This window comes from Alosa sapidissima, chromosome 16 (assembly GCF_018492685.1).
Source record: "Alosa sapidissima isolate fAloSap1 chromosome 16, fAloSap1.pri, whole genome shotgun sequence".
Classification (NCBI taxonomy): domain Eukaryota; kingdom Metazoa; phylum Chordata; class Actinopteri; order Clupeiformes; family Clupeidae; genus Alosa; species Alosa sapidissima.
The window spans coordinates 33,760,564-33,784,670 of record NC_055972.1 but is presented as its reverse complement, the minus strand read 5'-3'; the positions used below and the strand labels follow the sequence as shown (position 1 = coordinate 33,784,670).

General features: G+C 40.6%; 1 protein-coding gene across 3 annotated transcripts in view; it reads right to left on the bottom strand.

Moving 5' to 3' along the window:
* The window catches only part of LOC121685498, an 85,876-nt gene extending 62,105 nt beyond the window's left edge, over positions 1-23,771 (bottom strand). For 2 of the 3 annotated variants that reach the window (XM_042066082.1, XM_042066084.1), the window contains exons 1-2: positions 23,548-23,771; positions 4,371-4,456 (exon numbers count right to left, since the gene is read on the bottom strand). In XM_042066082.1, coding sequence (XP_041922016.1) covers positions 4,371-4,456; positions 23,548-23,626 — 165 coding nt within the window. In that variant the 5' untranslated portion in view covers positions 23,627-23,771. The remainder of the gene's footprint in view (positions 1-4,370; positions 4,457-23,547) is intronic. The other variant, XM_042066083.1, reaches the window with a different exon arrangement.
* Positions 23,772-24,107: the final 336 nt, after the last annotated feature.

Sequence of the window (24,107 nt, the reverse complement as noted above, 5' to 3'; positions counted from 1 at the left end):
AACTTGTGGGCTGACATAAAAAGTGCAGTGCATGAGGCAAAACCAAGAAACAAAGAGGAATTGTGGAATACAGTACAATTAACCTGGGCTGCAATACCTGTTGAACGATGCCAGAAGTTGGTTGACTCCATGCACCACAGATGTGAAGCAGTTATCAGAAACCGTGGTTTTGCAACAAAATATTAGTTTAGGATACTCAGCCAAGTTCACTTATCAAGAATTTCTTAGTTTGTACAGTACATTTTTGAGTTTCCAAGGAAAGATGGCAACGCTGCTATTTCTTTGAACATGGCATTTCTGACTTTCTATGAAATATCATTATTATTATTTAAGTTTTGATGACTTTGCCCAATTGTTTTGCTTTGGAATAGAATGTACTGTGTCCCCAATGCATCTGTGTTCATGAAAGTACAATTTGTTTGAAGAATTTTGACATTTACTCTTTTTTCTAAAGGCACTGCACTACAAATCTTGCCAAAACCAGGCAGACGAGCCATGAAAAGAAATTACCTGTTTTGAATGAACACAATGTACACAGTATGATCATTTTACTTTCTGAACCTAGGGGTTTCAGTCTCTGATAAATGATGTTTTAGTTTTAAAATTTGGAAACAAGGTAAAAACAGTCAGATTAATTCAAGAACATTGAAGCCATTTATTGGTAGGCCCATTTGGCAAACACATGTGCCCTCACGTAGACATGAACACACACAGAGGAACAGGAACAAAAAGTTTCATTTGTTATTGAAATATTAACTATGTATTTTTTTTTGTCTTTTCCTGACATGAGGAGACACTCAGTAATGCTTAAGGGTGCAGTATTCCTCAAAACAGGGAGTCACACACAGTGGTTCACAGGGGACAACACATGTGCTTGGTGGCCTTCTGCAGCTGTTGACGCCTGGTTGTTGTCTGGCAGACCCTGCAACGCCTCCTTGTATGAATACCCTGCTGAGATGTCTGTGTGTCACCAGTGATGGGAAGGGGCGAGCAGTGAGACAGACTGGGTTGTCAAGTGTTGGACAGCCACCACTTGAAGACCTCCTCGTAGTGTGGAATTCCTCCAGCAACTGACGTGCCAAGTTCTCCCTAAACCATGCATGTCATCTCTTGCCTGGTCAATTCACGGTGGATCACATTGCTGTTGAAAACAGCCACATCCAGCACATAAAAACACAGCTTCTTGTACCAGTTGAAGGACTTTCAAGCACAGTCAACAAAGGTGTTTATCTAAATTATCCAGATAGCCCATTTTCTTGTTATATTCCACCACACAGACTGGCTTCACCACTGCTTGTCCTGTGGCATAGTCCACTTTGCCCTTTGGTACCATGTCTCCGGAGTGCACAGTGGACAAAACATACACATCACACCTATCATGGTATTTCACAGCCAGCATTTGTCCATTATTAAAAAATGCAGCATCACCTTTAGACATTTTTTTAGGGAAATGTCTTTACTGTTGGCTCTAACAGTACCACAGGCACCAGTTGTACGCTGCAAAAGAAAATTAAAAAGGGCAGGACTAGTGTACCAGTTATCCACATATAGAATGTGACCCTTATCAAGAAAAGGCTCCAGCAGTGTCAGAACTGACCCAGAAATCCCCACACCCTCAGACATGGTGATATCTGTTGATTTCCCCGTGAACATATCCTGTCTTTACATCACACAACACAAACAGTTTGATACCAAATCAATGTTGTTTTGATGGAATGTACTGTTTGAAGGATAGCCGCCCTTTCCACTTCATCATCGTCAATACAAAGGTCTTGGTGGGGATAAAAAAAATCTGGCTGAAAGATGTGATAATTGGGGTCAAAACAGATCTAATTTTTTTGGAGGGGGTTAGTTGAGGTCATGCTGGTGAAATGAAGAGCTCTAAGTAGCAAGAGGTAGTGGTCCTGAGAGAACACAGTGGCAAAGAATGGTGTGGATAGCAGGGGATTTGTGGTCCAGTAATCTCTGATGTTCTTTTTAACTAGACCCATGAGAACTAGCACAGCCAAAAAGAGGTACAATTCAGCTACCATGGTGTCCACCCACCTTGCCAGCTTTCCAACATAGTTTAACTTCTCCCTCAGTGTCTGGGCATAACTGTTGGTCTCTGTCATAATAGTAGCCACAGTGGAGGGAGTGATGAACATTTTAAAACACTCCACCTCCGTCGGATTGTCAGGTTGCTTCCTAATCCCTGACAAAGACCTGGCAAAGTTGACACTTTTGGACGAAAGTTTCCTTCCCTCCAGTTGACATTCCCGGTCTCCTCCGACGCCTCTTCCTCCAGAGCTGTCAAATTGTCCAGCAACTCCTCGTCAGATGAGTCACTTTCCTCAGGTGCAGGTTCAACACATCAGAGTAGTCATTGGATGTAAAAATGCCTTTTCAAATGTGCCATGACTAATCTAATATTATTTATGGTATACTGTATACTGTCTGTAAAATACTACGATGGTTTTCTGAATGAATGAAATTCGAGATTCCGGTCGCTGTAATGTTTTGCAATGACTGACATGGTGGATGCACTGCTATTACGCAAATAAAGTTTTGATTATAATGGGACAAGATAAAGATGTGCGCATTTTTTGGCAAGTTTTTAATGTCATGAATGTAGTAAATGATATTCCCTGAGCCGTGCGATACTCGAAGCTACACATAGCTTGTGAATAAACAAAGTTTGTTTCTAGCATTCCCTGTGCTTACATTTCACTGTAATTAGCCACCAGTGGCCATGAGATTTGACTTAACACTGAATAACATCATCATTTAATATAAGAAAATAATTTATTTTGCTAGTTTTATTGTGCTTGGTGTAATGACTGACATTCAGAAATATGGCAATAAATGGCAGTGAAGCTAGCAACCTCTGTAGCCTCTTGTAAGTAAACGTCTTCCCAATACTTTTGTCATGTATATTCCGACCACACAATCATAATATAAACTAGATCTGCAAAATGTGGACATAACAAAATGTGGCAAAGTGATTTTGCGAGAGACCTTTGACTTTGAGAATGTACAATGTCAGCCCATGTTAGCCAACAAGTAGTAGCCCATTGTTAAGCAGCAATTGGAATACTTAGGTAGCAACATTCCAAACACAAAAGTGTGACGGTACGCTTTTACGGATAGTTAGCGGCTCTTAACCCTCTATACCCCATAGCGGCCGTCGACGGCCGTTCTATATATTCTCCTGTAACGGCCGCGGCCGGCCGCAATTGACTTGTCGCTAAGCCCCGCCCCCCATTGTTACGGTGTGAAAACTCGGACAAACAAACCAGACTTGATTAGAAATACATTGTGGACAATGGCAGCTGATAGTATATGAAAGCAGGCTTTGAGGACGTTTTGGTCGATAAAGGATTTACTCTCCTCCAGAAGCTATCAAAATGGACTTTATGCTATGGAGGGGTGTATTCAAAACTTTAGAATACATACAAGGTGACAAGCAGTTGTGGCGAGTAGCCGTGCAAATCACCGTGCAAAAACCACTGACGTTAATGCTAGCTAGCTAGCTAGTGGAAGATTGATACTAAGATATGTTAGGTTACGTTAATATTTGATGTAGTAAGAATATAGTAGTTGGTTAATGAGCACTTTCATCTTGGGATTTAACAGGGAACCTGTGCCCACGTTGTTTGCTTAGTAGCCTACATTACGTCGAGCTGTTACAAACGCGAGAGACGTCCTGTAGGCTACTGTTGATGAAAATATTCCCCGTTTTCTAGCCTATCGGGGTACCGGCTATCAGTATCACACGTCCCCCATGCAAAACGTTTGACCATGGTTATCCGTCTGGGTTTTTTGAGTTAATAAACTCCATAAATAACCATTAATTTGTCATGTTATGCCTCCTCCCTGTTGTTTCCTATGGAGTTGTCCGAGTTGATGTCCGAGTCCCGTTGAGGCTGGACTGTCATTGGCTCATCAGCGTTCTAAGGGTGGCGCTTAGCGACAGGTCAATTCTTAAAGGAACATCTGTCACAGTATAACCTTCATACATGAAATAATACAGCGTTAGCGGATACATGAACACCAGACTTTTCTTTTGACACACTTAAATGGCTAGGTCGCTATTGACATTTCTCTAGTATTTTTGAGTTTAGCCTACACACGCTACCCTCCCATTTGTCATGACTAACTTAGCTGCCTCTCTCTGGCATATTCATATGGCTGTCACTGTGAAAGTCAGTTTGAGTTTAGCTAGCACCAGCAACATATCTGTCATAGCAACAGAAAACTTTAATCCCTGATTTAGAAAACCCAAATGATGTATTTACAAACGTGACCCCATGCTGTACAATTCTTGAGAATGCAAGGACACAATATGACAAAAAATTATTTGAATATATGTCAATTCCTTCTGATCTTACCTCCTGATGTAATTCATCCTCAAGGCATTTCAGTTGCTCTCTGTGTTTTTTAACCTGTTCAAAATACGTTGCAATGGCACTTTTTGCTGTTGGAAGAGTGAAAATATAGTGGTCTGTAAACTCAATACAGTAAATTATGGATGTGCTATCAGGTCAAACAAGATAAGGAGGCATCTTTCTTATTCTACTAATAAAGTTCTAGGGGGGGGGGGGGGGGGGGGGGGGGTGTAGTTTGCCAGGAAAAATAGGCTTTATTGAAATGGTAAAAAAGTTATTGTATTTTATTTAAACGCCTTTCTCTGTTATTGGACAACAGCATACTGGCATTGCATGACACACAGCACAGGCATACATCACTGTCAAGAACATTATGGCTACACTACAGAAAAAATGTCGCAAACCACAGATTGATACTAACGCAAACAAAGTAACCGTCTGCTATCTGACGCTACACTAGTAAGGTAACAAAGTTGCTGTAGCCTTGCACCGAAATCAACGGTGAACACGTGAAATATAAAACTGTTGAACACCAACATTAATAAAACTTAATAATTATTGACGCTTCTGACATGGGTGTCAAAACAGGCTAAGGACCCTATCGCATGTTAGACAGAACACATTGACTCAAAACATATGCATAACAACCGAGGTGAAGTTAGTTTGATATTTGATATTTGGATATTCGACAGATATAAAAAAAAAAATATGCGGCCGGTTTCACCCCGTGTTTGCAGACAATGCACAAACAGATGACCTGTCTACTTGCTCCCAGCCGACCTTAGGGACCGTCTAAAAAGTACCTTCTGAATTACCTTCATAGTCTTTTTTGTCAATAGCTTTGACATAATGTGACCTAGTGACTCCAAACCAATACAAAATAGTTATCCTATATGGGACTCATCAGACAGATATTATATTAATATTTTAAAGAAAAAACATTATTTCATATAAGAAACAGTCTCCTTTTTTTCAATACCTCCCAGGTCATGTGACCTAGTGACTCCAAACCAATGCAGAATAGTTATCCTATATGGGACTCATCGGGCACAACTATTTTTATAGTCACTGTATGCACACTGTATTTTATATGAATATTTTAAAGAAAATACATTATTTCATATAAGAAACAGAATCCTTTTTTTCAATACCTCCAAAGCCATATGACCTAGTGACTCCAAACCAATGCAGAATAGTTATCCTATATGGGACTCAGACACACCTCTTTTTATAACGACTGTATGCACGCTGTATTTTATATGAATATATTAAAGAAAATACATTATTTCCCACAAAGAATGGTCTCCTTTTTTTAATACCTCCCAAGCCATTTGACCTAAGGACTCCAAACCAATGCAGAATAGTTATCCTATATGGGACTCATCAGACACACCTCTTTTTATGGTCACTGTATGCACATTGTATTTTATATTAATATTTTAAAGAAAATTCATCGTTTCCTATAAGGAATGGTCTCCTTTTTCAATACCCCCCCCCCCAAGGGAAGTGACGTAGGGACACCAAACCAATGCAGAATATCCTTTATGGGACTAATCAGACACACTTTAAATTAATATAATTTTTGCACATACTATTTTATAGTACACATTTGCTTCCTGTGTTTTCTCAATACCTTCCATATAATAGTAGATGCCAAATCATTTTTCATATTGAGGTGTGTCTGATAAGTACCCCATTGCAGAACAGTTCTGTATTGATCTGTGTTGTCTAGGACCCCTTATATGGCAGCTATTGAGCAAAAAGCTGTTTTCCATAGGAAATAAATATGATTCTTTAAAAAAAATTAAATATAATAGTTCATGCAAAATATTATTTCACATTGACATGTGTCTGATTAGTATCACATAGCAGAACAGTTCTATGTTGATCTGTGATGTCTAGCGAGAAAAAAGCTTGCGAGGTATTGAAAAAAGGAGACCATTCATAATGGCAAATAATGTATTTTCTTTAAAATATTCATATAAAATACAGTGTGCATACAATGACTATAAAAAGAGGTGTGTCTGATGAGTCCCATATAGGATAATTATTCTGCATTGGTTTGAAGTCACTAGGTCATATGGCTTGGGAGGTATTGAAAAAAAGGAGTCTGTTTCTTATATGAAATAATGTATTTTCTTTAAAAAATTCATATCAAATACAGCGTGCATACAGTCGCTATAAAAAGAGGTGGGTCTGATTAGTCCCATATAGGATAACTATTCTGCATTGGTTTGGAGTCCTTAGGTCACATGACTTGGGAGGTATTGAAAAAACAGGAGACCATATGGAAAATAATGTATTTTCTTTAAAATATTCATATAAAATACAGCGTGTAAACAGTGACTATAAAAAGAGGTGTGTCTGATGAGTCTCATAAAGGACAACTATTCTGCATTGGTTTGGAGTCACTAGGTCATATGGCTTGGGAGGTATTGAAAAAAATGAGTCTGTTTCTTATATGAAATAATGTATTTTCTTTTTAAAAAATCATATAAAATACAGCGTGCATACTATCGCTATAAAAAGAGGCGTGTCTGATGAGTCCCATATAGGATAACTATTCTGAATTTCTTTGGAGTCACTAGGTCACATGACCTGGGAGGTATTGAAAAAAGGAGACTGTTTCTTATATGAAATAATGTATTTTCTTTAAAATATTCATAAAAAATACAGTGTGCATACAGTGATCATAAAAAGAGGTGTGCCCGATGAGTCCCATATAGGATAACTATTCTGCATTGGTTTGGAGTCACTAGATCACATGACTTGGGAGGTATTGAAAAAAGAGGACCATTCATATAGGATATAATGTATTTTTTTTTACAAAATATTCATATAAAGTACAGTGACTATAAAAAGAGTTGTGTCTGATGAGTCCCATATAGGATAAATATGCTGCATTGGTTTGGAGTCACTAGGTCACATGGCTTGGGAGGTATTGAAAAAAAGGAGACCATTTCTTATGGGAAATAAGGTATTTTCTTTAAAATATTCATATAAAATATTGTGTGCATATAGTGACTATAAAAAGAGGTGTGTCTGATGAGTCCCATATAGGATAACTATTCTGCATTGGTTTGGAGTCACTAGGTCACATGACCTGGGAGGTATTGAAAAAAATGAGACTGTTTCTAATATGAAATAATGTATTTTCTTTAAAATATTCATAAAAAATACAGTGTGCATACAGTGATCATAAAAAGAGGTGTGCCCGATGAGTCCCATATAGGATAACTATTCTGCATTGGTTTGGAGTCACTAGATCACATGACTTGGGAGGTATTGAAAAAAGAGGACCATTCATATAGGATATAATGTATTTTTTGTACAAAATATTCATATAAAATACAGTGTGCATACAGTGACTATAAAAAGAGGTGTGTCTGATGAGTCACATATAGGATAAATATTCTTATTTTTATCAAAAATAATAAATAAAAAGTTCTATGGAGATGTGCAAAAGTTGGAGAAAGTCAGATATGTGTGTGTGTGTGTGTGTGTGTGTTTTGACGTGTGATGAAATAAGAAAATAAATAAAAGGTCTGTAGCATATGGAGAGGGATGTAAAAGAGCTAAAAGTCTTGTAGGTGTGTGTATGGGGGGGGGGGGGTCATGAGTGCTGGGGAGTGAATGAGTGCAAAGTCAGTATAGTGTGAGTTCAGAGTTTGGAAATGTTTGAGAGTGCTGAGGAGTGAATGTGTGCAAAGTCAGTATACTGTAGTGTGAGTTCAGAGTTGTTTACCAAATTAATTTAGCCTAAAACTGATTAGTTCCAGTCTTTGAAGTTATGAATGAGTCTAGGCGTTGCTTGGCAACCACTCTGATAGAGGAAATATTTCTTGGTGAAACAATGAATGATTATCTATGAATAAACCATTCAATTTGTCGTTATTGTAACTTTATTTCTTATGACATTTTACTATGTGTATAGTAACCGTTTTAGAAAAGATTTTGTAATCTTTTTTTATTAATTCATTTCAAACGTTCCAATATGGATAGCGCCGCGCAGCCCAGTTGGATCTCTCGCTATGTTCAAACATTCCAATGTGGATAGCGCCGCGCCGCCCAAACGTTCCAATGTGGATAGCGCCGCGCCACCCAGTTGGATCTCTCGCTATGGTCAAACGTTCCAATATGGATAGCGCTACGCCGCCCAGTTGGATCTCTCGCTATGTTCAGCTAGATGGGTGGTGTCCTGTTTTGCATAAACTTAGTTCGAACAGATAGCGCCGCGCTGCCCAATTGGGTCGCTAGCTCCGTCCAGCTGGATGGGTGGTGTCCTTTTTTGCTTAAGCTTTTGAATTGTTTGGCCTCCCATACACTTAAGATCTTCTAAAGTGTGATTCTTTTCTATGAAGTGTCTTGCTACCGGTGAAGTTATGTCATTCCTACGAATGGCTGATTTATGCTCACTCATAGCCGTGGGAAGTGGGGGTGCGGCAGCACGCGTATTTGTGTCATACCACTCACGATCAGATAAAAAACAGAAGCTCTCCGTCCCCCTGTCTATTATGCACTTAAAATGTTACATTAGACCTCGGAGATCTAAACAAAAACAAAACAAATTAACAAAACAACTCGATAGCGCAGTTGTTGGATAGCGCGCGATGGTCTGTGGTTATGTTAGCGCAGATTGAATAGGTGGTGTCGGCCAACTCGATAGCGCAGTTGTAACATTGGACAGCGCGCGATGGTCTTAGGTTAGCGCAGCTTGACTCAATAGCACAAAGTGCAACTGAATGGGTGGTGTCTGTGTTGGCCAGGCTTTTGATTTGTTTGGCTCGCCATATAAGTGCACTGGTATAGAACACGTACAGAAACCTCGCAGAGGAGGAGATATAGACAGAAAGCTTCTTCAGAGGGAGGCTTTCTGGATGTATCGCCAACGTTCTAGGTCACCAGATGGATTGAATGAAGACTTTGACTTATTGTCATTTCTGTGAAATTGTGTCATTCTGAGTATATCTTACATTTTGTTGTCTGCCATGTGTTTATCATTGTCTGAGTATATAAGATATGTGGTGTTGCGTTTTCTGAGTGTATACGATATGTTGTGTTGCACTTTGGAGACACCAAGCGCTCCGACTGATAAACGGCCGGTGAGGCCTGATGTGTCAGAGCGCCTGTTGACTTCATACGGAGCTAATGAGGACAGGTGTCACACTGACGAAGGCCATCAGGCCGAAACGTTTGTTTGTTAACCCCTGTTGCTGAATGGATTAAAAGCAAGAAAAGATTTTTGGAGTGCGATCATTCTGTGATTTTCAATGTTTTAAGAGGACCCTTTCACCATGGGAGCCGCCTAGCAACAGTGGTATATCAGTCAATGATTGGCTGGTTGCAACACAATATTAGATAAATTACACATAAACTGTTCTTTCCTGGAACCCAGGCATATGTTAGGTTGACATTACTTGATGCATGAATTGATATGAATTAAATATTTTTTATTGAGCTACTTCATTCACATAAGTAGGCCCATATGTGTTGAACTTCCAGCCTTGTAAACCTGCAATAATTCTTAGGCCTAACTTATACGTTTCTATTTTGTATTTATATTTTCTACACACGCACACACAACACACACAGACACAGAGCCATTCCTCTCCTCTGTACTTGCACGCAAATCTGAACAAACTAGATTGTTGCAGCACAACATGTGGCCGAATGACAGTTCAGCTCGGCGTTCACTAGAGGTTAGCATCATCAACGCCGTAGCGCAAAATTAAATTCAAAACGCATGAATGCAAATTAACTACTTTGTTTTTATCAAAAGTCAATCGCAGAGACAAACCTCTTTAAACAGGTAAAAATATTTATATATGTGTGTATTATATATATATGAAGGCTTTTTGCACACCTCTTTTGTTGGACAAGTGCGTTGGATAGGACCAAATGTCGCAGATCAGGAGGTTAGAAAGAATCCTGCACACTGACCATTTCGCAAGCAATTATTTATTTAGTTTTGGGTCTTAGACCTTCATCAGGTAAATTCACCTCAACCATAACCTTAAATAGTTTGGTTGATTAACCCATCAGGTCCTACTCTAGAATGACGTCATTCATTTATAAAGTGGTATTCCCATCACGGCCTGCGAGTAGGAAAAGGCAGAAGCATAATTTAGTACATTTAAAAATAATGGGTAGTCAGACCAGTTGTGTTATAGGCTCATAGTCAATGTATTGATATATTTTTCTACACTTAATCAGAGAGGACACAGTCCATTCAAAAGTGGGCCATTACACTGGTTAATTAACATTGTGGCTATCCGTACAATGAACTGAGGAACACACGCACACACACACACCTACTTCATCTTGCTGTGTAATCCCTGGAGGGACAAGCTGGCACTAGTGCACTTTCTATTAGTGCTGTCAGTTAAACGCGTTATTAACGGTGTCAATTGTTTTAACGCGAGATTAACATTCTTTTTGGTTAAACAAACTTTGTAGTTTTTTCACATGCTGTTGCAACAACTAGTAACGTTAGAACAACTACAACACCACACTGGATTTAGCTAGACCGGAAACTAAACAACACGCACTGACAAATAGAATGGAACGTTGTATGTGCTGCCACCTTTTAGGGAAAAGATGACTGATATAATGGAAACCTATGCTGCAAGTGGGGAGCGAAAAGGGCTTATACTTACTAAATCTTGAAACAAATAAAAGGCACAAAATAAAGTTGGTGTAAGAGTTATCTGTGTGTTTATGGGATTAATGTGACCATGTTCCTATGGTTTACTCTTTCTAGTTTACAGGAGTGTCACAAATGTATTGATAGGCACACTCAAACTGCCCGTGGCTGACTATAACTAAGTTCAGCAAGCTTAACTTTACATGTCATAACATCAACTAAACATAAGTCACACATTCATTCTATTACTTGTAATATGAACTTAGCCGATTTCCTACAACTAGGTGAGATAATTGGCTATGTTATACTGAAGTTCCACAGTTAGCTAGCTAGCAAGCTAACCGTTTTGCATGGGATATTATGGTAAGTGTACATGTACATGCTAAATTTGTTCTCAACATGGGGTATTGCAAACAAATTAGGTTGGTAATGTACATAGTTTCGACATGAGTAAGTTACATAAAGATAATTCTTCATAACTGCCGTGTTAGTAAAATGATTGAATGTCCTGTAAATAGATGTAACGTCAACGTGTGATTACTAGCTGTCTTTCCCATTGGAATCAATAATATATTGTTAACTTGTTTTCCTCTAAAATGGGGCGTGATGCAGATTAAATGCATCTTTATGATGATGCGCCGTTAGTAGGCTACGTGAAGGCATGCTGCACACACTTGTTTGGGCTTACGAGCCGGCCCTTATTAGACATTCTCTGGTAGTAGCCTAGGCTGACGCATTAAATGTGTGCCGCCAAAGATTCTTTCACCGTCACTTGTTCTGTTATCAACATTCCTCTTTGGCTGCTACTATTCGCGATGCACTCTGCTTTCGACATTCATTTACATTAGATTCCATTGTTTTCAATACAACTCCGCACACCAGCATCGCACTTTGCCGCCGTGTAAATCACAATTCAGTTATATTTGGTCGACGCTGCTCCATAAAATCCATTGTTTGCCTGTTAAAAACTTCGGCGCTGACGTGTGCGGCAAGTGACGGTGCACCATAGACTGTAGGCCTATAAAATGGCAATGCACTCATGTTGAAAACGTCCTTATTTTCAACTGAACTCAAAGATAATTAATATAGTATGAATATAATATTTTCTGTTTGTCATGCCCTTTATAGTGTAGGCCTACATTTTGTGCACGCACTTCTGCGGTAGCATTTATTTCACTTTAACAGCTAGATTTCTGAAGAATATATTGTGTTGCCTCAGGTCTGCTGCACATCTTTTGAAATTTGATTTGAAATAATAGACCTACGTCTTAAAGTTCAGTTAATAAAGTAACCTGCTTTGCTTTCATTTGAATCCCAATCAAGATACACAATAATTGCTTTATTGTTAATATGGTGATCATGGCGTAGATATGAAATGCGACTTCAAATACGTCCAAAACAACTTGTTTGTGAATGTTTGACAACTCCTGCAGCTGCGGTGAGCAACGCGAGCACGCGCACGGAAACCAGTAGGTGGGAAAAACCAGCAGCGTGAACCTAGCGAAAATAGAATGTTCGTGCCGGATGTATCTATTGCTAGCAAAGGCGGCTAAGAGTTAGCCATTTTTTCAAAATAAAAGTCCCGCTAACCACATTGGGTTTAATGGAGATCGTTCAGAATAATGAAACAAACTTTTGATTTGACTAACCCTATAACATGTGAATATGAAATAAATAATTATAAATATTATAAATGTGAAATAAATAATTTATTAGGAAAAAACTGGTTAAATGTTCAAAAATACGTTTAGTTTATGAAGCTTCTTATGTGTTATGATTTGTATAGTATTATTTATTGTTTATTAGGTTGTTAATTAATTAGACATTGTTGTCAAGTTGTTGAGCTAAGAAAACTAAGTCTTGTGCCCCCTCAACATGGGGGTGAAATGGCATCCTCACATCATCAGCTTTCAGAAAATATACAATTTATGTCTACTGAATCGCCCGGGCGGCGTACGGGCATCATCATGTGCCAACCACATCACAAGCAATGGAATGGTATAGTGACATTCAAGTTGTTGAGCTAAGAAAACTAAGTCTTGTGCCCCCTCAACATGGGGGTGAAATGGCATCCTCACATCATCAGCTTTCAGAAAATGTACAATTTATGCGGATTGAATCGCCCGGGCAGCCTACGGGCATCATCATGTGCCAACCGCATCATAAACAATGGTATGGTATAGTGACATTCAAGTTGTTGAGCTAAGAAAACTAAGTCTTGTGCCCCCTCAACATGGGGGTGAAATGGCATCCTCACATCATCAGCTTTCAGAAAATATACAATTTATGCGGATTGAATCGCCCAGGCGGCCTACGGGCATCATCATGTGCCAACCTCGTCGTAAACAACGGTATGGTATAGTGACATTCAAGTTGTTGAGCTAAGAAAACTAAGTCTTGTGCCCCCTTAACATGGGGGTGAAATGGCATCCTCACATCATCAGCTTTCAGAAAATATACAATTTATGCGGATTGAATCGCCCAGGCGGCCTACGGGCATCATCATGTGCCAACCGCATCACAATCAATGGTATGGTATAGTGACATTCAAGTTGTTGAGCTAAGAAAACTAAGTCTTGTGCCCCCTCAACATGGGGGTGAAATGGCATCCTCACACCATCAGCTTTCTGAAAATGTACAATTTATGTCGACTGAATCGCCCGGGCGGCCTACGGGCATCATCATGTGCCAACCGCATCACAATCAATGGTATGGTATAGTGACATTCAAGTTGTTGAGCTAAGAAAACTAAGTCTTGTGCCCCCTCAACATGGGGGTGAAATGGCATCCTCACACCATCAGCTTTCTGAAAATGTACAATTTATGCGGTTTGAATCGCCCGGGCGGCCTACGGGCATCATCATGTGCCAACCGCATCACAATCAATGGTATGGTATAGTGACATTCAAGTTGTTGAGCTAAGAAAACTAAGTCTTGTGCCCCCTCAACATGGGGGTGAAATGGCATCCTCACACCATCAGCTTTCTGAAAATGTACAATTTATGTCGACTGAATCGCCCGGGCGGCCTACGGGCATCATCATGTGCCAACCGCATCACAATCAATGGTATGGTATAGTGACATTCAAGTTGTTGAGCTAAGAAAACTAAGTCTTGTGCCCCCTCAACATGGGGGTGAAATGGCATCCTCACATCATCAGCTTTCAGAAAATGTACAATTTATGCGGATTGAATCGCCCGGGCGGCCTACGGGCATCATCATGTGCCAACCGCATCACAATCAATGGTATGGTATAGTGACATTCAAGTTGTTGAGCTGAGAAAACTAAGTCTTGTGCCCCCTCAACATGGGGGTGAAATGACATCCTCACATCATCAGCTTTCAGAAAATATACAATTTATGTCTACTGAATCGCCCGGGCGGCGTACGGGCATCATCATGTGCCAACCGCGTCGTAAGCAATGGTATGGTATAGTGACATTCAAGTTGTTGAGCTAAGAAAACTAAGTCTTGTGCCCCCTCAACATGGGGGTGAAATGGCATCCTCACATCATCAGCTTTCTGAAAATGTACAATTTATGTCGACTGAATCGCCCGGGCGGCGTACGGGCATCATCATGTGCCAACCGCATCACAATCAATGGTATGGTATAGTGACATTCAAGTTGTTGAGCTAAGAAAACTAAGTCTTGTGCCCCCTCAACATGGGGGTGAAATGGCATCCTCACACCATCAGCTTTCTGAAAATGTACAATTTATGTCGACTGAATCGCCCGGGCGGCCTACGGGCATCATCATGTGCCAACCGCATCACAATCAATGGTATGGTATAGTGACATTCAAGTTGTTGAGCTAAGAAAACTAAGTCTTGTGCCCCCTCAACATGGGGGTGAAATGGCATCCTCACATCATCAGCTTTCAGAAAATGTACAATTTATGCGGATTGAATCGCCCGGGCGGCCTACGGGCATCATCATGTGCCAACCGCATCACAATCAATGGTATGGTATAGTAACATTCAAGTTGTTGAGCTGAGAAAACTAAGTCTTGTGCCCCCTCAACATGGGGGTGAAATGACATCCTCACATCATCAGCTTTCAGAAAATATACAATTTATGTCTACTGAATCGCCCGGGCGGCGTACGGGCATCATCATGTGCCAACCGCGTCGTAAGCAATGGTATGGTATAGTGACATTCAAGTTGTTGAGCTAAGAAAACTAAGTCTTGTGCCCCCTCAACATGGGGGTGAAATGGCATCCTCACATCATCAGCTTTCTGAAAATGTACAATTTATGTCGACTGAATCGCCCGGGCGGCGTACGGGCATCATCATGTGCCAACCGCATCACAATCAATGGTATGGTATAGTGACATTCAAGTTGTTGAGCTAAGAAAACTAAGTCTTGTGCCCCCTCAACATGGGGGTGAAATGGCATCCTCACACCATCAGCTTTCTGAAAATGTACAATTTATGTCGACTGAATCGCCCGGGCGGCGTACGGGCATCATCATGTGCCAACCGCGTCGTAAACAATGGTATGGTATAGTGACATTCAAGTTGTTGAGCTAAGAAAACTAAGTCTTGTGCCCCCTTAACATGGGGGTGAAATGGCATCCTCACACCATCAGCTTTCTGAAAATGTACAATTTATGTCGACTGAATCGCCCGGGCGGCCTACGGGCATCATCATGTGCCAACCGCATCACAATCAATGGTATGGTATAGTGACATTCAAGTTGTTGAGCTAAGAAAACTAAGTCTTGTGCCCCCTCAACATGGGGGTGAAATGGCATCCTCACATCATCAGCTTTCAGAAAATGTACAATTTATGCGGATTGAATCGCCCGGGCGGCCTACGGGCATCATCATGTGCCAACCGCATCACAATCAATGGTATGGTATAGTGACATTCAAGTTGTTGAGCTGAGAAAACTAAGTCTTGTGCCCCCTCAACATGGGGGTGAAATGACATCCTCACATCATCAGCTTTCAGAAAATATACAATTTATGTCTACTGAATCGCCCGGGCGGCGTACGGGCATCATCATGTGCCAACCGCGTCGTAAGCAATGGTATGGTATAGTGACATTCAAGTTGTTGAGCTAAGAAAACTAAGTCTTGTGCCCCCTCAACATGGGGGTGAAATGGCATCCTCACATCATCAGCTTTCTGAAAATGTACAATTTATGTCGACTGAATCGCCCGGGCGGCGTACGGGCATCATCATGTGCCAACCGCGTCGTAAGCAATGGTATGGTATAGTGACATTCAAGTTGTTGAGCTAAGAAAACTAAGTCTTGTGCCCCCTCAACATGGGGGTGAAATGGCATCCTCACATCATCAGCTTTCTGAAAATTTACAATTTATGTCGACTGAATCGCCCGGGCGGCGTACGGGCATCATCATGTGCCAACCGCATCACAATCAATGGTATGGTATAGTGACATTCAAGTTGTTGAGCTAAGAAAACTAAGTCTTGTGCCCCCTCAACATGGGGGTGAAATGGCATCCTCACACCATCAGCTTTCTGAAAATGTACAATTTATGTCGACTGAATCGCCCGGGCGGCCTACGGGCATCATCATGTGCCAACCGCATCACAATCAATGGTATGGTATAGTGACATTCAAGTTGTTGAGCTAAGAAAACTAAGTCTTGTGCCCCCTCAACATGGGGGTGAAATGGCATCCTCACATCATCAGCTTTCAGAAAATGTACAATTTATGCGGATTGAATCGCCCGGGCGGCCTACGGGCATCATCATGTGCCAACCGCATCACAATCAATGGTATGGTATAGTGACATTCAAGTTGTTGAGCTAAGAAAACTAAGTCTTGTGCCCCCTCAACATGGGGGTGAAATGGCATCCTCACACCATCAGCTTTCTGAAAATGTACAATTTATGTCGACTGAATCGCCCGGGCGGCCTACGGGCATCATCATGTGCCAACCGCGTCGTAAACAATGGTATGGTATAGTGACATTCAAGTTGTTGAGCTAAGAAAACTAAGTCTTGTGCCCCCTTAACATGGGGGTGAAATGACATCCTCACATCATCAGCTTGAGTGTGTGTGTGTGTGTGTGAGAGAGAGAGTGATGACATGACATGAACTGATAACATCAAGTGTGTTTGTGTGTGTGTGAGAGAGTGACAGAGAGAGTGAGAGTGTGCATATCATGCATTGGTTCACATGCACAAGTGACATGAACTGACAACATCAAGTGTGTGTATGTGTGTGTGTGTGTGTGTGTGTGTGTGAGAGAGAGAGAGAGAGAGAGAGAGAGAGTGAGAGAGAGGCTATGCCATGACATGAACTGACAACATCAAGTGTGTGTGTGTGTGAGTGACAGAGAGAGAGAGAGAGAGAGAGAGAGAGAGAGAGAGAGAGAGTGCATATGTGTGCGAACATTGGTGGTTCACATGCACAAGTGCTATGACATGACATGAGCTGACAACATCAAGTGTGTCTGTGTGTGTGTGTGTGTGTGTGTGTGTGTGAGAGAGAGAGAGAGAGAGAGTGTCTGTGTGTGTGTGTTAGTGTGTTTGTGTGTGTGTGTGAGAGAGAGAGAGAGAGAGAGAGAGAGAGTGAGAGAGAGGCTATGCCATGACATGAACTGACAACATCAAGTGTGTGTGTGTGTGTGCGTGTGTGTGTGTGAGAGAGAGAGAGTGTGCATGCATATGTGTGTGAACATTGGTGGTTCACATGCACAAGTGGCTATGCAGTTGCTATGACATGAACTGACAACATCAAGTGTGTGTGTGTATGTGTGTGTGTGAGTGAGAGAGAGAGAGAGAGAGAGAGAGAGAGTGTGTGTGTGTGTGTGTATGTGTTTGAGAGGGAGTGTGAGAGAGAGAGAGAGTGTGCATGCATATGTGTGTGAACATTGGTGGTTCACATGCACAAGTGGCTATGCAGTTGCTATGACATGAACTGACAACATCAAGTGTGTGTGTGTGTGTGTGTGTGAGAGAGAGAGAGAGAGAGAGTGAGAGAGAGATATATACTTATACTTATACCATAACACAGACCTATGGTGTTGGGACGGTGTCCACTTGAGTGATGACAGAGGCATGCTTGTGTTGGTGGACCTTCTGCAGTGTGCTTCGTACCTGCACCTGAACCCCCAACACCGCCTCCAGCCATTGTATCAAGGCCAAGGTCCGTGTCAAGAGTAGCCCCCCAGATTGTGGTCTAACAGGCCTTCTAAGTAATGTGTACTTTGCAGTTCCTGCTGGTGGTTTCTATTGTGTAGGTCTGGTGTCCTTTGGCATGGATGACATGTTGTTAGACCTTGTCCGAAGTGCTTTACACTGCTGGACAAGGGTACGCTTTAGGGTAGACTAGACTGTGGTGTTTTCATGCTCCCAAAATATGCAGTAGACTAATGTAGTAAACTGATGTTAGAGAAAGCATTGCACATACAGTAAGTTATAAAAAGCAATGCATCCATCATGATTTTAACAGTGTTTTGCGTTTTTGGTGTGGCTGCTCTGAACGCTCACTTGAAAAACTCGCATCGCATGTGTAAGGAAAAATGAACGCCATGTATGGTACAGGATATCGCCACCGTCCTATGCAGTGGCCGAGATCTGAGCTCACAGGTCACTGCCACAAGATGGTCTTTCCAGACCCATTGACAGGTGAGTTAAGTTAAGTTTAGTACTACTTCAGTTAGGATAAGTTATAAGTAATGCAATTTCAATCAGGGTGCCATACGAAGATCGCTATAGGTTTTTGCAGTCTGACTATTCCATTTAGGACTTATAATTTAGAATAAAGACATTGTAATTAGCGCCTTGCCACTAAAACTAAATTTTTGACAACTGGTTGTGTGAGCTGTTTGACTTGTCATTTGCAAATGTATGCATTTCTTTAGTTTGTCATGGTATTTGGGGCTTCCCATCTTCGATGTCTGGTAGATGGGATTGTGACCATGCCGGTCAGCGGTCTGACCTTCAGGTTCGACAGCACGCCGGGGGCTGCTGCTAAGGTTACAGGCAGTCACCATGCCACAGACTCCTGACCTGGTATGTATTACGGCTCCAAGTAATAACATAACTTGGAGTCGCACAATTGAAAAGGCCGGGAAGGATTTTGAGGACCTTGTCCGAAGTGCTTTACACTGCTGGACAAGGGTAAGTACGCTTTAGGGTAGGCTAGACTGTGGTGTTTTCATGCTCCAAAAATATAATTGTAATTGTCAGGCTATGTGTGATGTGAAAAAGATTGCTGAATTCCTGTAGCGCAGCAGCTCTTTTGCGTTTCGAGGTCAAATTCTTATTTTGTAGCACTGTACATCCCTGCTGTTGGGTGTGGTGATACCTGTTGAAAGGTGGTGCAAGGCCATTTTAAAAGTAGATGTTGTCTAGCGATTAAAACCACACTCATCACAGAGCCGACATTTGCCTCAGAGTTATGTAAAACTCCGGCTTTGTGCTGAACAAAATAATACGATAGAACAATATTTTAGAGGGTGTTTCATCTATCCATCTAGGTAACCACAATGATCCAGCAGACCTTATGTACCCCATACATTTAGGCCCGAGAAAGGCAGTTTTGTGATAAAGATGAAAACAGAACAAGTTGAGACAGAGCCAGAGGAAGGCTGGAGTAAAAAACCGAGTATTCCACAAAATTTAAAAAGGTCTTATCAGTCTCCACCGTCACCACAGACAAGAATGTGTGGGTTAAATGAGAAGCAAGCGCATATAAGGCTTAGTCGAAAAAGAAAACTTTGCCCCAAATCTGTCCAACTTGTAACAGATTTGATAATCGTATGAATAATTGCTGGTTTAATGCTGTAACGCAAGCAATTTTAAATGTAGGTGTTGTTATCCAGCACCTTAGAGCGCACCCATCACAGAGCCGACATTTGCCTCAGAGCTATTTAAATCTCCTACGGCTTTGTGTTCAACAAAATAATTGTACAATCAACATGTCACACATAATGCCCGTGTTGGAGGACATTAGTAGGCTGTTCCCATCTATCGATCTAGGCAACCACAATGATCCGGCAGATCTCGTGTACCCCATAAATTTATGGTTTAGGGAGAGAGATTTGTGTATTTGTGTAGGTTAAACATGCATTTCAATGTGGTTGCAAGTAAAGACACCATACGTTTTACACACATTCCTGACATTTTAATTGTAATCATCCCCAGGGCAGGTAAGAAAACAGTAATTAGGAAATCCGTGTCATACATCCATAATGCAATATCAGTCAACTGATGTGACCTATGATCTTAAATCAATAATATATCACAGGGGAACACCAACACATGGACATTATTGGACCATTCTTTGCCATCGAGATCTGGGTATAAAGGCAGACGGTGTAAATAAAGAGATCATAACACGCGATAAACGTCATTATAAGGAAGGTGTCATTTCAATGAGAAGCAAGAAAGCTCAGTGTGTAGGCTTAGTCGAAAAAGGAGACTTTACGCCAAATCTGTCCTATCATTCAACCATATGAATAATTGCTGGTTTGATATTGTAACTCAAGCCATTGTAAATGCAAATGATGTTATCCAGCACTTGGCGTGCCGTAACCCTGTGCTGTGGTCAGAGGTAGACTATCAAACTTCTGTTTTCATGTGCAGTTATACATAATACTTATGTCGACAATGGTGAGAATGTATGATCGCAAAGCCATACATGGTTAGTGTAACGGTCAGTATTTTGTAAAGGTCAGCTGTGTGCGGTGTGAAAAAAAATTACAGCGCAGACAATTTGAGGTCAGTAGGGTGAGTAAAAATACAATGTAGGCTATGCAATGTTCTAACTTTCCAGCATGGCAAAGGAATTGTTTTTGTAGGGTTCGAATGGTGGCATTGTTTACCACCTTCTGGGTGTAGATGTGCTCCGCCATCCCTAAGCATTAACTGGGCAGAGAGAAGAAACCATAAGGGGAAAAAAAGGCATAAGACCAGACAGTCAGGATAGGAAGATAACAGGTGTAGGAACAGTTGGAGGAAGGGCCAGTCATACATGGTTACAAGTGTTTTGTAATTGTCAGGCTATGTGTGGTGTGAAAAAGATTGCTGAATTCCTGTAGTGCAGCAGCTCTTTTGCGTTTCGATGTCAGACACCAACACATGGACATTATTGGACCATTCTTTGCCATCGAGATCTGGGTATAAAGGCAGACGATGTAAATAGAGATCATAACGTGATAAACGTCATGATAACAACGGTATCATTTCACCTATGATCTTAAATCAATAATATGTCACAGGGAAACAAATCCCAGAGCGTTAATGTGAACATAGAAGACATCCATGTCTGCCTGTTAAATGAAACCAGCATAAGCATAGGCTTAAATATTCTACAGACTTAAGGAAATATGCAACGTACCTGGCGATGTATACTATACTATACTATTACCTACCTTAATATGAATACTCTTTTTCTATCTGAATACTCTTCAATACTCTGGTTCAGTGTGAATTAGGCCTATGTGATGCAGACACTTGCCACAAGTTGTACAGAGTGTCATGAGTGGTAGCCTAGCACTCTCAGGTCACATATTTGTATTATTATTATTGCCTGAAAGTGTATAACTGCCTATTCCCTGCGTTAGCAGGTTAGACATGACGCTTCTCTGGTCCTCCCAGCTGGTGAGACAAGGAATGGACTATGTAGTTTATTTAGACATCATTTCTGAAGTACATTGTATTTGTTTAGTGCCAGTTGTATGCACTGTAAGGTCCTTCAGCTCTCGGAATAATGTACTAGGCTATGTTGGTAGAAACTTGACTTTAAAGCTACCAAAGGGTACCACACACACATTTGCATGTTATGTCCATGTAGCTTCTTATCATATAATGTCAGCTTAAACACAAACAATTCAGTTTACTGATTAATGTCTACATTTGAAGGCTAATTGGTTTCGTTTTCCCTGCATTACATATGTATGTCATTAATTAGCTTAACACTAGGCTTAATTGTATCATATTGTGTGTAATGCAGGTTTTGCTTTTCCCTACAAAAAGGCAAAAAATGTTGGTGGTGGCACTTCTGGTTTTACCAGGGTGGGGTTCAACTCCCCATGGCATTACCTTGTGTTGGTAGAAAAGTATTTGGCCAATTGGGTCACTAATTGGCTAATTATTATGTATTTTTTTGGAAATTATAATGTACTGTAGGCAACTTTATGTACCATTTACTGAATTACCTGGTAAACTGCCTTAGTGTTATTTTAGGCGTAGTGTCTTTTGCTATATTTAACTACTGTTAACCGTTTTGTACTTTCAGTGCTGTATGACGTTACTGTGACTTGACCCTCAGATTTTGAATATAATGCATGTGTCTTCTAGCTGTTCACTGTTCCTGAAGGATGCACCGCAGGATGAGAGCTACGACTCCAGTGCCTGAGTTAGGTCATCATCATTGACCAAGCATCTGCATAAGATGACCACAAATTCGTTATTACTGAAGTTGTGTGGATTAACAAAAGTATTGATTTTATACCACTGACATGGGGTTAAAACATCAGCTTAATTAATACATGTGCATGTTTTGTACTGTCTCTTCTGTTTTTAAACTACTCTACATTTCAGTGCTGTACGACGTTACTGTGACTTGACCCTCAGATTTTGAATATAATGCATGTGTCTTCCAGCTGTTCACTGTTCATTGGGGTTAAAACATTAGCTTTATTAATAAATGTGCATTCTAAATTGCGGCATTGTATCATTAATTCTTCAGTATTTATGTGTAGCCTAAATAGGCCTGAACAAACAACTGATTGTTGATAAGGAAACAATGAAACTACTCATGCAATAGAATTACACATTCTTAAACCTATTAAATATTTATTGCAAATTAAATGAAGAACAATAAAATTAAATTTAAACAAAACATTTACCACATTTGTTTCGCTTATTTTTTATTGTTAGGCATTTGATTTCTGGTCTTGTGTCCTGTAAACAGTAAAGCATATTAAATGGATATAAAGCAAATCAAATGGACCGATATTCTGTATGTAATTAGTGTCTGCACGGACCCGTTTGGGTGTTGCACCTAGTGAATCAGTACGTTATGAAGAATTACGTGCAGACACTCAGGATAGCGACAGGTTCAAAATTCTCCATTTCATCTGACAAGTCAATCGAACTTGAGCAATTATACACGGGTTTGCGTACCTACAAAGACCGAATCTGCTAAAAAAACAGGTCTAGAACACGTTGTGTATTACGCGACTTTTATTTAGCAAATTCTGCTCAACCGGAAGTCTTATTTTCGCTGAACAATCGCTAATTTCGCTAGAATAACGGAACCGGAAAAACCACACACAACAGCGGCGCCATTGACGTACGTTTTAATATTAACGTTAGAGGTTTTACATTTCATATATCCATGTTTTCTATAAGCTACATCTTACAGCTCTACAGCAGTTCCTTCCCGTATGCAAGACTCCAGTAGACTAGGGTCCTGACAGTTAACATTAGCTAAGCAGGGTTTAATACAAAGCTAAGTTAGCTAACATTACCCTAGGGTTAATAACCCATAAAGTTAGAAGCTAACTGTTAGTTTACTTCGATGTTTATACGAGCTGGCAACTTACCTTCTTGTAGCTGGCGGCAGTTATTTGATACATGCTGTTCTGTTATTATGATTTGCCTAAATAGTGTGTCTAAACTCATATTTGTAAATATTCTCCTATGGAGACGCAAGTAACGTTAATAATCTAGCGGCCAACCTGTCTGATACGGTCAAAGATTTTATAGTTAACCGTCTCTGGTATCGTTGATGCGGTGGGACTGGCAGGTCTACTCTGCGCGCGGCGCGATGACGTACAGTCAGAGGGCCAAAACTGATTTGCAACTCTCTCAGACACCTCTGGGTAGCCTACAAGCTGACAACCTACAATTCTATCCAGCATTACTATTTAAAACCACTTAACGTGTTCTAGCATGGTTGTCATCTTAGAAAAGTATTTTTGTCCTTTGTATTTCTTAAAAATGGTAAAATCTCATTTTTTTTTTTCAAAGTGCTTCCTCTTCTAAACCCCCTAATTCTGAGCAAATTTGCAATATAATCCAATTTATGTGCAAGCATGATCTTAAAAATGAATTATCAATAAATACCAAAAGCGAACACACTGGCAGGGCTCAATCTGGGGGG